A 15,340-nucleotide genomic window follows, 5' to 3' on the forward strand; every position below is an offset into this window, starting at 1 on the left:
GAACTGATTGTGTCTTTGATCGGGGTCACTTCAGCATGATTGCAAGAATCATGTTAATCCAGATTACAAAGAAGAAAGAAGAAATCTTTGTCATTACAGTTTGACATTTCAGTGAAATGTGTCGTTTGCATTTAATCCATCCCTTAGAGGGCAGCCTACAGCACCTGAGGAGCAATCTGTGGCTCAGAGACCCAAAGTGGCCGTCTGCAGGGATCAAACTGGGCGTATGCAGCCTTTTCAGAGCCCAAGCATGCTGCTCCAACCACTAGGCCACCACTCCCCCCAGGTAATAGGGAATGGTGTAATTGCTCAAAAAGAATCAAACACAAAGCCAGAATAGAAGCAGTTAGCATGACGATACCACCGCCAGGTTTTATCGTGGTTTGGATGTCGGTCAGAGAGCTACAAGGGGAAACTACTTGCTAAATTTGTGATCTGTGAAAACAACCGGTTGCACTGGAGTTGAGTAAAAAAATAAATAAATAAAAAATGCACCTTTTTCAGGGCACCTCATATCTGTGTGGGTGTGTCCTCTTCAGACGCTGTAAGTTGTGGTTTGAAAAACCAACAAGGTTTTTTTTTTACAGGGCTGCCCTCCAGTTTAGAGTTGCAAAATAGCTCCAGCTATCAAGTTCGGTGTCTTAGGGATCAGCACTGAAAGAGGCCATATTAACACAGAGCAACACTGGACAACAGCTGTGAACGGCTAATTAGATTTTTCCTCAGAGGAAACGCATTGTTGTGTTTGATCTTCTGTAGCTTTTGTCTTTGCTAATATTATCTTATGTGAAGGCTTGTTACAAACACATTTATTCCATATGGACATGGGACAAACACACCAGACCTTTGGGCTTTAGCAGCAACAACATCATTAATGTAACATTGCTTCAGTTTACAGACATTTCTTCTGCTAAATTCCTTCATGATGGTCCCACCAACCCATAGCACTGCAATATGGATGAGGTCTGGACTTTGACTAGACCATCGCAAAACATTCACTTTCTTCTTCTTTCGTTTTTTTTTTTATTATTATTTATTTTTATTTCCTTTATTTAACCAGGTAAACCCCGTTGAGATCTGGATCTCATTTTCAAGGGGGACCTGGGCAAAAATCTGCAAAAACACTTCATTTTCTTTTGTGGTGGATTTGCTGCTGTGTGTGAGTTCAGCAAGTGTTGATTACCAGGTTTGGGCCAAGCTTAAGCTATTGGACAAATGGACTCACATCTGACTCCAGAATATGTTGGTATACAGAGCAGGACGTTAGCAGGGTGCAGGTCCTGTCGCTACCAACCAAGCCCAGATGATCGTCCCTTTATCACTACGCTTGATGGTGGATGCTGAGGCGTCTGTGTTGTGCATTCAGGACAAACATATCTACTGTTGTCTCTTCTATCCAGAGGACATTCTTCCAAGATTCTTGGCATTTGTTCCTGCTCAACTTTGCAAACGTCATTTGTGCCTCTAAATCGTTTCTGATGTTGTTATAGCACCATTCTAAATACAGACTGACGTGTCTCTGTGTTTTTATGCCCCAGTAGTAGTACAGTCTGTACAGTAGTACAGATAAAAAACATTGGTGCCTTCCCTCTTGAATCCTGTGGAAGCAGCAAGGAGGGACTTTGTTACATGACGGCCTGTCCGCTTATTTTTCTGTTCTGCATTTAGGCATTCCTAAAACGTTACAAAAGTGCAATTTCAGACTTCACAGGCCCACCACCTGCAGAGAGGAACATCAGGATGGGGTGAAATGGAAAGTTGGATGAAAGACGATGGCCTTGCTGTGCTAATTTCTGCTGGCAGAATGTGGCTTTATGGATGTAGAACGCCACCTAAGTGGTGGGAAAGGAGCTGGAGGTGTTTGGTGAGACGGAGCGGTACCAGCTAGAAATAGTGGGACTGGGACTCCTGAAGTAGCTGACAGGTACCGGGTGGGCAGAACTGCAGTTTCCCATTGAAAACAGCATTTTGTGTTCACTCTGGTTGTCTCATTAAGTTTTTTTCTGGTGATTGTTGAACACTTACCTGCATCTTCCACACCAACAATTTTCCAATTCGAAGCTTTAGTTAAAACTAGGTATTGAAAAATCGGATGCATTCACTCCTAAGTTGACAACTGTGAGATTAAATATATCCAAGACAATGTGGGGGAAAATAATTAAGAATCATTTAGGGTGTTTCAAATTTTGTTTTATTAACAACATATCCCTTTGATAGGATTGTATGTTTCTTTAGGTCATCAGTGCCCCAAAAACATACTGTACACATTATACAAGGGAAACACAATTCAGGCAAAAGAAAAAAAAAAAAAATTAAATTATAATACAGTCTCGAGGAAAAATATAAATAACTTTTCTTCTCTGGTTGAGCTCACTATGGTACAGACGTATAATAAATAGATCGGATCTGACATCACTCAGCGGATCTATGAATCATCTCTCTATGAGTCCATTTGTGTAGCAGCATTATAGCAAAATAATAAAAAATAAAATTAAAAAAGCCGATGGAAACCGAACCGTTTCCCTGGAAACCTTTTACTTATACTTTAGTCTTCGCGCTGAACTACTCCCCTCCTCTGCTGTCGTCGTCCTCCTCCTCCAATGACAGATAGTGATATTGCATCGTGGAAACAGATCCATGGGGTAGCTACTTCTACGATGTATGGCGACATGAAATGGCAACCTATAATTTATTTTAAAAAAATTTAAAAAATGTCTTATAAGCCAGAAATAAGTTAGGGTGAAGCACAACTTCGCCATGCTTGTTGAACATGCAGTAGAGGGTGAAGCACAGAGGTAAAGAAGGCATTGGGATGAGAAGCTGCTGGTTTGTGAGAGTTTCAGGAAAATCTGTGTGCATCCGCAAATCGACCTTTTCTACAGATTACTTACACAAGCGAGCACCTTCAAAAAAAAAAAAAAAAAAAAAAACCCCACAGAAACCAACAGGCCTTCTCTGAAGCTTGGTAAAGATGCAAAAGCAGAGGAAAAGAAAACAAGAACGGCCCAAAGCAAGTAAAGTATGGAACAAACTAGCGTTAAATCACATGCTATTCTGCTTATTGGCCGAGTAAAAGTGGCAGATATAATAATGCTTTAGAAAATACAACACTGGTGACGTTTGATTGTCTGTGACACAAGGAATAGAAAGGTTAACAGGCTGTCTCTGCTGACAGGAGGCTTAAGGTTTCAGGAAGTGGTGAGGCAGGAGAGCTGCGGATGCGGGATCTGGACCAGGACGGCTCCAGCTGGGTTAGGAGAACAGCGGGATCAGTTCATAGTGTTGTGTTTGACGAAAAGAACGCATGGTCCGAGGAATCTTCAGGCAGACGCCAAGATGTGCCTTTGTTTCACTACAGGAAACAACCTAAATCTGCGAAAATCAGAACATGATTCGATATTTTAAAACATTTGTTTTTTTTCAATGCACCGTCTTCTGTCCTTCAGTGAATATTTGTCAGTGTTGCCAATCAACGCGGAAACAGTATTTGGCCAGACTGCTGTTGAATTTAGTTTCTGAAACGGCACTGAGTGTGCGTACGGTTACTGAAGTCTTTAGTCTGCAGCTCAGGAAGGAGCTGAGCGACGAGCGTCCTTTGTTTCCAGCAGCAGACACGGGGCCAGTGCTCCTCTGTCCGTAGAGCCTCAGACCTGCTTTCTTTCCACGGTTGTCAGGAGCCAGGACTGCAGCTGTGAACTGAGCACAAGGCAGGTGGGTGGGTGGGTGGGGTGGTGGGGTTTAGGCGCAGGGACGATCAGGACTCTGCAGGAGGGTTAACGTCCTCTTCAACAGGTTTTGGTAGTTTTGTCAGGATCGCTTCAGCCTCCTCGTACATCTGAGAGACGGACATTCAGTGATTTAACACGCGGCACAGTCCAGAAAAAACAAACAAACAATTTAAACAGTGTTTGATTCCTTACTGGCATAAACTGCACGTCCTGGAAGAGCTCTTGTATGAAGCGCCTCGAAGTCAGACGGAACATACAATGGGACAAGAGGTGGGACACCTCCGAGTACAAGCAGATGTCATCGAAGGCGTAAGGGAACTTTTCCTTTATCCTGAGAAAACAGGAGAAATTTAAGGTGACGCTCAAAGCGACAGGCGGGCGGTTGGCGACCAGTGCCCGGCTGGTGCACTGCACAAAACTAAACTAAAAATAAGTAAAATTTTCTTGAAATTATTGTATTTGTCCTTGATTTGAGCAGGTAAATAAGATGGTCTGCCAATGGAATGAGTGTTTTGACTCCTAAAATAAGATAATTAGATATTCTGCCCTCTAGATAAGACGATGAAGATGAGTTTCTATTTTAAGTGCAAAAATCTCATTCCATTGGCAAATCATCTTATTTACCTGCTTAAATCAAGGACAGATTCAAGAAAATTTGACTTATTTTTAGCTTCATTTTTACAGATGTGAACAGCCAACTCACGTCAACAGTCCGGTTTCGTTGCCTTTGGTTCCGACAGAGGAGCTGAGGTTGATGATGAGGCGCAGAATCTCCTTCCTCAGGAGGACTCGAGAGGCCGGGCCGTCATCCGATATCGCCTTCCCGCCTACAGAAGACATTTAACACCCGTCATCATAAGTGAATAAACGCTCCTACATCTTTATCAGCCTGTTTCTCTTGTGCTTTCCAGACGTCCCCGTTTATTTATCTATTTTTTTAATATTAGGGCATTTTTACTGTTTCTCAAGTCAGGGTACACGTAATCCTGCCTTGTTCTTTTAGTCTCTTTGGTTCTGTACATCCTTGGAGACATATGGCAACAGGACAGAAATTCACAGTAAATTCAAACTACCGTTGTCTTATAGCAGGGGTCTCACGCCCCAGTCCTCAAGGGCCAGAGTCAAATCAGCCACTCGATTCAAGTATGTCGGACCAGGGACACGTCTAAAAGTCAGAGAACGGGAGTTTAAGACACTTACCTTCAGCATCGATGCTTCTGGCTGAAAACTGACTTGAAGAGTCTGACCTGAAAGACGCTGCCCCTTTCAAAAGTGTCATCCAAAACGTGTGTGGCGGAAAACTAACACTTAGATCTGTAAAGACCGTCCCCACAGAGACACACGGTGGCGGCAGCACCGTGCTGTGGGGACGCGTTTCTTCAGCGGGGACAGGGAAGCTGTTCAGCGTTGACGGGAAGATAAACGCAGCTAAGGACACCTTTACAGCAGAAAAGCAGAGACTGGGGCAGAGGGTCCCCCTCCAACCAGGACCCCAAGCATGCAGCCAGAGACGCAGTGGGATTACTGAGATCAAAGCCTATTCATGCGCCGTAATGGCCCGATTAAAGCTCAGACCTACATCCAACAGAGTCTGCGGCAAGACTTGATGCTGATGTTCACAGACGCGCTCCGATCGCTTGGACCAAGTGAGAGCAAAGCTGGCAGAGACATACCCAGAACAGTAGCAGGTGTAAATACAGCAAAAACCGGTTCGATCACGTAACGCCTCACTGGGGCCAAACAACATATGCATCCTGATCTTTCCCATTTTTATCAGTAAATTCAAAGCAAACATTCTCCTTTCCTTTAACAATTATATGCTACTTTGCTTTAGTCTCTCACAAGAAATCCTAATACAGGGTTCCCACACCTTGGTGAACATCAAATTCAAGGACCTTTCAAGGACTTTCCAGGACCAATTTCCTCAAATTCAAGGACCACACATGGCAGCATTTACCTACTGTGACCGCTGAATAGGTTTTCATATTTTAATACAATGCAAATTCAATAAAAGACTAAACGGCATAGAAGTTGTTGGGTCAGAAGCAATGCAAGAAAGTGGACTTAATTCATTAATTTATAGCCTACATTGATATTGATCATATTCATAGCCTACATTTATATCCACAGTACATGGCTATGCCATACTACATTACATATAAGATGTACATTAGCCTACCGTTTCATGGAAATTTATGGAAAAAAGTGCAGATGTTCAGAATTTTATCAATTTGTTTCACTTACTTTCATCTTTGATTAAACTCGTTTTTGACTTTGACTCTGAAAAGTCGCTAAATATAGCGACAAAGTCGCTGAGTTGGCAACACAGCGTGAATGTAACCTATTGGATGCACGTAGGCCTAAACCGTAGCCTACCAACTAACGAAGAAGAGCCAACGTACTTTTGCAAATTAAAAGTCTGCGGAATCAACATAATTTTAAAAGATCGTGTGGTAGTAAAATAATGACACATGAGTCGTCATCTGTGTGAACTTTCAACCCCACAAAAAAATTCAAGGACTTTCAAGGACAAGGTGTTTTTTTGGCTGTTTTCAAGAACTTTCAAGGGCCTTGAATTAATTTTTTCAGATTCACAAACTTTCAAGGATTTCAAGGACCCATGGGAACCCTGCTAATATGTTAACGTTTGTAGTCGGAACATCAGAAAACGTGGAAAAGTTCAAATCTGGTCACCAGATACCCCGGTGAGTAAAGAAAAAGGACATTTTCCCCCAAAATTACTTCTGCCCTCGATGAGAACTGGTGCCAGGGCTGGTTCTATAAAACAAAATAAAACATTATAGGAGGTTTTGTTTGCTACAGAGGGAGAGCAAACTCAGAGCCACATCCTCATGGTACACCAGACTCCACCTCCATCAAGTACCTTTGGTATTTCCCAGTTTTAACCAAAAACTGCCTCGTTGAGGTGGTCTAGCTAAACAAAGCACAGAGCGACAGAACATCCTTCACCCTGGCCCAGTACAGCATCGGTGTGATTGAGTGTAGAGCGTGTATTTAGTGCTGGAGCTGGTCCTTCGAAACATAGACAGGTGGTGGGTAAGCGGAGCTGCTTTGGTTCCAGCGTACCTTCCCAGTTTGTGCTCGGGGTTCTTACCAATAACAATGTCACCAGGCGTGGGCGTGCTAGAGATTGAACCTTGTGAAACAGCAGCATCACTGCAGCCTGACACCCCAGAGAACTTAGACTGGGGCATCACCTCCAGACGATGAGCACCCTGACCACCCCATGAAGGGAAGTCAACATAATCTGGGAATGAAAATGATATTTTTGACATTCTGTTCGGACCGTGAAGCTTTTTTCCACATGAGACGAAACGTGCGTTTTGGACCCCCTCACCTGTCCGGGAGTGGGTGCTGTTGATCTGTGGCTGGGTGGGGTACCCGAGGACGCTGGCCCCCACGCAGTACAGACAGTTTTCCTCCGAGTGGTCCTGCAGACCCGTCTCCTCCGAATCCACCAGGTGGTTCTGAGCGTCTCCTCGGGACGCGATCAGCTCAGAGATGCTGAACTGCTGCTTCAGTAACGGGAGAGCAGGCCGATCCCCTGCAGAGGTAGCCACAAAAATTCAGCATTCAGCTCAGAAATCACGCACCTCCCGCTTTCACCGTTCCCCCCCCGCCGCCGCCGAGTCGCCTTTACCGTCTCCGTCGCCGAACAGGAAGCGCTTGCGCTCCTCGGAGGGCGGGCTGATCCTCTGCTGAAAGTAGGTGGAGTCTCTGATGTGGAACATGTCGTTGATGTTCATGGGCAGCGCCAGGCCGATGTAGTCGTCGGTGCAGCCGAAGGTGGCGCTGGAGACCATGGAGCGCACCGAGGAGCAGCGGTGCAGCGTGCTTTGGTTGATGGGGCTGAGCAGCTCCTCTTTATCCAGAGAGGCGAAGCTCAGGGCTTTCAGGAACCTAGGCAGGGCAAGAGGAGAGGTGCGTGAGAGGACCCGGGGGGAGAGGCTGGGACAGAGAAGGAGCACGAGGAGTAAAGTGAGGAGATGTTGGATGAAAAACCACACAGAGGGGGAGCTTGTTTAACTACATTTAGGAAGGCACTCATCAGGTTCACATAGAGCGAATAATACTATAGAGGCAAATGTTAAAAGAAAGATTCATGATCATAGTTCAAGAATCCCTTTGTTTTCTATAGAAAAATTACTATTTAATCACAAGGAGGAATGAGCTCCTGGGATTTGTTTCTAACAAGGAGGGTTTCTACAAATTTCCCAGTTCAACTTTATCCTTTTTTTCCAGTCAGTTATTAATGAGATTTTGTATATTTGAGTGCAAAGGTTGGTGTAGCCTCCTGCCACAGTAATCATGAAACCACAGGGCCAACGCTGGCTCCCAACTCGCCTGTTTCACTGTTTTATGTCATGCAGGAGAGTTCGGCTCACATGTACTCAGAATAAATCTGACCTGGATTATTCTAGATTGAAGGCAGATCCTCTGAATCGGTTTGTGATCAGGGAGACCGTCACTTTCCAAATCTGGGGTCAGTTTGATTTTAGCCTCCAAACCTAAAGTGAAAGCATCTGGAGGACAAACAGAGGAGTGGAGCGACGCCTTCTTCATTTCTAAATATGTGTGCTGATCCGTCAGCAATTTAAACCTCTAACTCGTCCCCAACTCAAGTTGTAACGAGCAAACCAAGAAGGAAGGTCATCTGATAAACAGAGACCAACAAAAAAAAACAAAAAAAACTTTCTCAGAAATCCTGATTTTTACTGTTTAAATAATAGAATAAGAAAAAAAAAAGGCTTGAAACTCAACTCTTTCCTCATACTCCATTTCCATCACATGGTCAGTAGCTCTCCTCATCTAAAGCCATCTATTTCACACGGTTCAGTTAATAATATTGCAACAACATGCAATATCCATGGTCAATGTCCCGATAATAGTATGACTTTCTGCTTTGGGTTTGTAGCACACATAGGTCCAGAATAATAAAGTCGTTAAAGTTACAGGAAAATAACTATTTCCATTTAAACTGCGATTCTTTTTTTTGTGAAGAAGCTGCTGCTGTTTTGGCACTAAAACAACTTTGTTGTAGTTTCTTGATGACAGGACCACGTCTCCACCTCTTTATTTTATATTTTATATTATTGTGCATTACATAGCCAGCCTCACTAAATATATTACAGGCGTAGGGAGCCTGAACGCGTGGTACTGCTTAAATAACTTGTTTATTTCTATTGCAGTCCAAGCCGTTCTTCACGCTACACAGACTGCGTGGTGATATTGCCAAAACCATACATTTGTGATGAATGGAGTGCAGGCCTATACACCGGACACATTTACAGTCAATTTATCACCATTATAATCTCATCTATAAGGCAACGTCATATTGGTTAAGCTTTGTGCATTTTCTTAAAGCCACTCTGGCTCAGAATTATATATAAAAAAAAAAACAGCCTCAGCAAGAGAACGCACTGCAAAAATGGAACTAGAAATAAGTAAAATGTTCTTAAAATGAGTGTATTTGCCCTTGATTTGAGCAGGTAAATAAGAGGATTTGCCAATGGAATAAGATTTTTGCTCTTAAAATAGGAACAATTCATCTCCATCATCTTATTTCAAGTGAAGGATGTCTAATTATCTTATTTTAGGGGTCAAAATACTCACTCCATTGGCAGATAATCTTATTTACCTGCCCAAATCAAGGATAAATACACTAACTTTAAGAAAATTTTACTTATTTTTAGATCTGTTTTTGCAGTGCGTTTGAATAGGTCAAGGCCATCAAACCTAAGAAAACCAGACAAACTGTGAGGCATGGCAGCGGCGGCATCATGGAGACAGTGTGCTAAGCTGTCAGTGCTACTGATGCGTTGTACATGAATGAAATTAAACAACGGCGATCAGCAAATTCATCAAACTCACCATGGTTCTCAGCAACGCATTTCAGAAATCACGCTGAAATCCGACCGTTGCGCTCATTTTTAACGGATGATTGAGAGCAACATGGAACGGTCAGTAAAGCTCTAAAAATCTTTCCACCCTGGAGAAAGAACGCTTCTAATGATTTAAAGTGTGAATTAACTACATCTTCATGTAAATCTCTGAGCAGCGCTGTAACTTTCATTTGCTCATACTATAACCTAACTACTGGGACATCAGCTGCAGGCTTGGAGCTGCTGCTACTTCACTACAAGCAGAAACAATCACAGCTAGGAGGCGAGTCTCTACTGAGGACGACACTGGGCAGGTCCACCCACCGCGGTACGAGTGTTCGGGACAGCCTGCGGTACGGGCTGGGGACGCTGGGCGCTGGACAGGTACTCCTCCTGTCTGATAGCCTGACAGACACAGCAACAGACACGGGCGCTTTGTCACTGCTGAGGGGGGCAGAACCCGCACCTCGACTAGAACCACAGCTGCTGAAGAGTAATGTTCATGGAAACGTTGTTAATACTGGACGAAAAACCACACAGAGGGGGGAGCTTGTCAAACTACATTTAGGAAGGCACTCATCAGGGTCACATAGAGCGAATAATACTATAGAGGCAAATGCTAAAATAAAGATTCATGACCACAGTTCAAGAATCCCTTTGTTTTCTATAGAAAAATGCTATTTAATTACAAGGAGGAATGAGCTCCTGGGATTTGTTTCTAACAAGGAGGGTTTCTACAAATTTCCCAGTTCAAGTTTTATCCTTTTTTTCTAGTCAGTTATTAATAAGATTTTGTATATTTGAGTGCAAAGGTTGGCGTAGCTTCCTGCCACAGTAATCATGAAACCACAGAGCCAACGCTGGCTCCCAACTCGCCTGTTTCACTGTTTTATGTCATGCAGGCGAGTTCGGCTCACATGTACTCAGAAAAAAATCTGACCTGGATTATTCTAGATTGAAGGCAGATCCTCTGAATCGGTTTGTGATCAGGGAGATCTCCACTTTCCAAATCTGGGGTCAGTTTGATTTTAGCCTCCAGACCGAAAGTGAAAGCATCTGGAGGACAAACAGAGGAGTGAAGCGACGCCTTCTTCATTTCTAAATATGTGTGCTGATCCGTCAGCACCTCAAACCTCTAAATCGTCCCCAACTCAACTTGTAACGAGCAAACCAAGGAGGAAAGTCATCTGATAAACAGAGACCAACAAAAAAAAACTTTAGCAGAAATCCTGATTTTTACTGTTTAAATAATAGAATAAGAAAAAAAAAAAGCCTTGAAACTCGACTCTTTCCTCATACTCCATTTCCATCACATGGTCAGTAGCTCTCCTCATCTAAAGCCATCTATTTCACATGCTTCACAGTTAATAATATTGCAACACTGCAAAAACGGAACTAAAAATAAGTAATACTGTCTTAAAATAAGTGTTTTATCCTAGATTTGAGTACGTAAATAAGATGATCTGCCAATGGAATAAGATTTTTGCACTTGAAATAAGAACAATTCATCTCCATCATCTTATTTCAAGTGCAGTATATCTAATTATCTTATTTTAGGGGTGAAAATACTGATTCCTTTGGCAGATAATCTTATTTACCTGCTCAAATCTAGGATAAAACACTTATTTTAAGAACATTTTTCTTATTTTTAGATCCATTTTTGCAGTGAATAACATGCAATACAAAACTGTCAGGCATGGCAGCGGCGGCATCATGGAGACAGTGTGCTACACTGCAAAAACGGAACTAAAAATAAGTAATACTTTCTTAAAATTAGTATATCTGTCCTTGGTTTGAGCAGGTAAATATGATGATCTGCCAACGGAATAAGATTTTTGCACTTAAAATAGGAACAACTCATCTCCATCATCTTATTTCGAGTACAGGATGTCTATTTATCTCATTTTAGGGGTCAAAATACTCATTCCATTGGCAGATAATATTATTTACCTGCTCAAATCTAGGACAAAAACACAAATTTTAAGAACATTTTACTTATTTTTAGATCCGTTTTTGCAGTGTAAGCTGTCAGTGCTACTGATGCGTTGTACATGAATGAAATTAAATGACGGCAATCAGCAAATTGATCAACCTCACCATGGTTCTCAGCAGCGCATTTCAAAGGTTTTCAAAATTACGCTGAAATCAGATCGTTGCGCTCATTTTAACGGATGATTGAGAGCAACATGGAACGGTCAGTAAAGCTGTTGAACGAGCGTCAGAGCAGCCGTAAACCTACCAGACAACACAGCTGGACAAACAGCCTTCTTAGAGCTGCACTACGCAACTTATAATCTCTCCACCCTGGAGAAAGAACGCTTCAAATGATTTAAAGTGTGAATTAACTAGATCTTCATGTAAATCTCTGAGCAGCGCTGTAACCTTCATTTGCTCATTCTATAACCTAACTACTGGGACATCAGCTGCAGGCTTGGAGCTGCTGCTACTTCACTACAAGCAGAAACAATCACAGCTAGGAGGCGAGTCTCTACTGAGGACGACACTAGGCAGGTCCACCCACCGCGGTACGAGTGTTCGGGACAGCCTGCGGTACGGGCTGGGGACGCTGGGCGCTGGACAGGTACTCCTCCTGTCTGATAGCCTGACAGACACAGCAACAGACACGGGGACTTTGTCACTGCTGAGGGGGGCAGAACCCGCACCTCCACTAGAACCACAGCTGCTGAAGAGTAATGTTCATGGAAACGTTGTCAACAAACAACTCTCACATCTGAAAAAAGGAGGAGACTAAAGTAGGCGTGGCCGACCGAGGGGGGGGGGGGCCCCCGCGGCTCCGGCTGACCCACCTGCGAGGCGTTAACCTGGAGTCCAGGCTGCCGGTCTTCATGGTGATGGTGTCGGTGAACAGGACGTCTTTGGCGGGCGAGGCCAGGGCTTCGCTGTGAGACAGAGACGGGTGTATCCTCTGCTGCTGCAGCCTCTTCAGCGTGGCGTAGCCCAGCGCGTCTCTGGGGCTGGTGTACATGAAGCTGCAGTCGGCCAGGCTCTTGATGGTCGACACCGACGGGGACTTGAGGGACTGAGCTCGGCGGGGCAGAGTGTGCGAGGAGCCCGGCGGCACCAGTGAAATGTTGGAGGACTTGGAGGCGCACATGTGGTTGCTTTGGGGCTGGGGGCTGAGGGAGGAGAGCGTTTTGACAGTCTTGGCTGACACGACGGTGTTGAGGCTCACGCAGTCGGAGGAGTCTGGCTCCACCTCGGGATGCTCGGGGTTGCCGACGGTCTCGCGGGAGGGGCTGGAGCTCATGGAGCTGATGCCGCTGGTGGTTGTATCCGTGTTAAAGCTCTGGCTGCGGCTTTTGAACTGAGTGCCCCCGCCCCCTCCGCCCCCGCCCACGTTCCCTCCGCCGGAGGAGCCGCCGTCGCCCGCTAGACGCTCTCGGCTGCTCTGCTCCCTGTGGTGCTCCACCACCCCATGTCCACCGAGACCGCTGAGCCCGAGGCCCGAGCCCCCTCCCCTCACCAGCCTGCCGTCCACCAGCTGCTCCTCGGAGCCCCCCCTGGTGCCGACAAAGGAGGTCTCCAGGCTAACCGTGGGACTCTTTGGCATTCCCCTGCCGTTAAACACCGTGGTGAACACGTCGCCCTGGTTGTAGACGGAGGGCTCCGTCACCGTCCGGTTCCGCCTCGGGCTCTCCATCTTGAGGTCGGACAGGGTGCGCGAGCCCGAGGGACTCTTTGGGTCACTAGTGGAGCGTAGCTTCTTGCTGGGGAGGGACAGGGAGTTGAGGAAGCGGGAGCGCACAAAGCGCGTGGAACCGAGGATTGTGAAGGGGCTGCGCTCTTTGACCGCTTTGGAGTGTGGATAGAACGAGGGGTCGTCGGATGAGTCCAGACCGTCGCACTTGTCATCGTCCAGGATGTACATGTCTGGCAACAGAGAGGAGACAGCCATATAAATAGTGTGGAGAGGAGGACATTCAGCCACAGCTGGCTCACGCTGCCAAAAGCAGCCCTGGTACTCGAATAAATCTCTTAAAACAGATCTATCTGAAGCAGATAATTTATATAAATAAACCGTTTTTTATTTAACTATTGATCCATCGCGTTCTGTGTCGCTGGGGCACAAGCCACCGGCCTCTAAGCTGCAAAGCACGTCGAACAAGATGGTAAGGAGGCTAAAAAAAATCTCCAAACGGAAAAAAAAAGGAAAGAAAAAAAAGGGAAAAAAGGGGAAAAAAAAGGGGGAGGGGAAAGAAAAAAAAGAAGGAAAAAAAGGGAGAAAAAAGGAAAAAAGGAAAAGGGGGGGAAGGGGGAAAAAGAAGAAAAAAAGGGTAAAAAAGGAAAAAAAAGGGAGAAAAAAGGAAAAAAAGGGGGGAAAAAAGGGGGAGGGGAAAGAAAAAAAAGAAAAAAAAAAAGGGGACCCAAAAGGAAAAAAAGAACCCCCCCCCTAGCCCCCCCGGCCTCCCCCCCTTTTCGGGTCCCCCCTTTTCCCTCCCTCCCCTCCCCCTCTTCCCCCCCTCGCCCCCTTTTCCCCTTTCCCCCCCTGCCCCCCCCGTTTTTCACCCTTTCCCCCCCACCCCCAGGAGGGGAAAAAAAGGAGAAAGGGAGAAAGGAAAGGAAAAAATAAATAAAAAAAATCTCCAAAGCTCACTGCTGGAGAGCTGCAGCCAAGAGTGCCGTCAAGGACCATCCGAGTCTCCATGACCACCGTTTGATGCCGTCTACATTTTTTTTTTTAGGGGACATACCTGTCCAACAGCACAAATGTTGAGTTTGCTAATCGCTGCAGGGACTTTAACATAAGCAATGCTCATGTTGGCACAAAGGGGATTGTACAAAGTATCAACAGCAAGGCCAATTTTAACTGGGCCAATGCACTGCAAAAAAGGGAACTAAAAGTAAGTCAAGATTTCTTGAAATTTGTGTATTTTTCCTTGATTTGAGCAGGTAAATAAGACAATTTGCCAATGTAATGAGTTTTTTGCACTTAAAATAATAACAATTCATCTCTATCATCTTATTTCAAGAGCAGGATAGCTAATAATCTTATTTTAGTGGTAAAAATACTCATTCCATTGGCAAATAATCTTATTTACCTGCTCAAATCAAGAAACAATACACTAATTTCAAGAACATGTGACTTACTTTTAGTTCCCTTTTTTGCAGTGTGGTGATTTTGTGAAAGGAAATCCTTTCTTAATTAACGTGTGGGGTTTCCCCCCAGCAGCACAAATGGCATCAAAGGTTGGATTTACAAAACGTTACTGAGCGACTCGACATTAATTTTTTTAAAGGTTTTTAGCCGATAAATGTGGCTTGAAGTGTATCTCGTAAATCCTTGACGATGACTTTAAAACCTTCAGTGAGGCAGTTTGCCAAACAGAGAGCTAACTGATGAAGGGAAGACAACCAAGCCCACGTACTTGGTTGAGACTCGCTCTCGCTGTTGTGGCGTGAGCTGGTGGACTCCGAGTTCAGACTGAGCGTGCTCGGTACGGAGGAAAGCTCTGAGGTGAGCAGGGTGTCGACCTCTTCGGGAGTGACAGGCCACAGCGTCCTGCGACTGTGCCTGACCGCGTCCCATCCGTACTGTTTGAGGACCTCGCATCCCTGCTTGGTCTTGGAAATCACGCCGAGCACATAAATGCATGTCCTGTGGATGGAAAGAGATAGAAGAGAGTGTGCAGCTCACTGTTCTTACCCCTTGCTGGTTGATTTTAGGGAAAAGTCCTACGGAGTGAAGCT

At 44.8% G+C, this 15,340-nt stretch overlaps 1 protein-coding gene across 9 annotated transcripts in view; it reads right to left on the reverse strand.

Moving 5' to 3' along the window:
* Positions 1 to 2,168: 2,168 nt before the first annotated feature.
* LOC105919439 (rapamycin-insensitive companion of mTOR) overlaps positions 2,169 to 15,340 on the reverse strand; it is a 32,798-nt gene continuing 19,626 nt past the window's right edge. For 2 of the 9 annotated variants that reach the window (XM_036144527.1, XM_036144534.1), the window contains 9 exons: positions 15,019 to 15,248; positions 12,439 to 13,522; positions 12,153 to 12,311; positions 9,956 to 10,114; positions 7,390 to 7,649; positions 6,844 to 7,293; positions 4,432 to 4,555; positions 3,921 to 4,059; positions 2,169 to 3,835 (listed from right to left, as the gene is read on the reverse strand). In XM_036144527.1, the coding sequence (XP_036000420.1) occupies positions 3,755 to 3,835; positions 3,921 to 4,059; positions 4,432 to 4,555; positions 6,844 to 7,293; positions 7,390 to 7,649; positions 9,956 to 10,114; positions 12,153 to 12,311; positions 12,439 to 13,522; positions 15,019 to 15,248 (2,686 nt within the window). In that variant the 3' untranslated portion in view covers positions 2,169 to 3,754. Of the gene's footprint in view, positions 3,836 to 3,920; positions 4,060 to 4,431; positions 4,556 to 6,843; positions 7,294 to 7,389; positions 7,698 to 9,955; positions 10,115 to 12,152; positions 12,312 to 12,438; positions 13,523 to 15,018; positions 15,249 to 15,340 lie in introns of all 9 variants that reach the window. The other 7 variants (XM_036144530.1, XM_036144535.1, XM_036144528.1 and 4 more) reach the window with 7 other exon arrangements.

The sequence above is a fragment of the Fundulus heteroclitus genome, chromosome 12, assembly GCF_011125445.2.
Source record: "Fundulus heteroclitus isolate FHET01 chromosome 12, MU-UCD_Fhet_4.1, whole genome shotgun sequence".
Lineage (NCBI taxonomy): Eukaryota > Metazoa > Chordata > Actinopteri > Cyprinodontiformes > Fundulidae > Fundulus > Fundulus heteroclitus.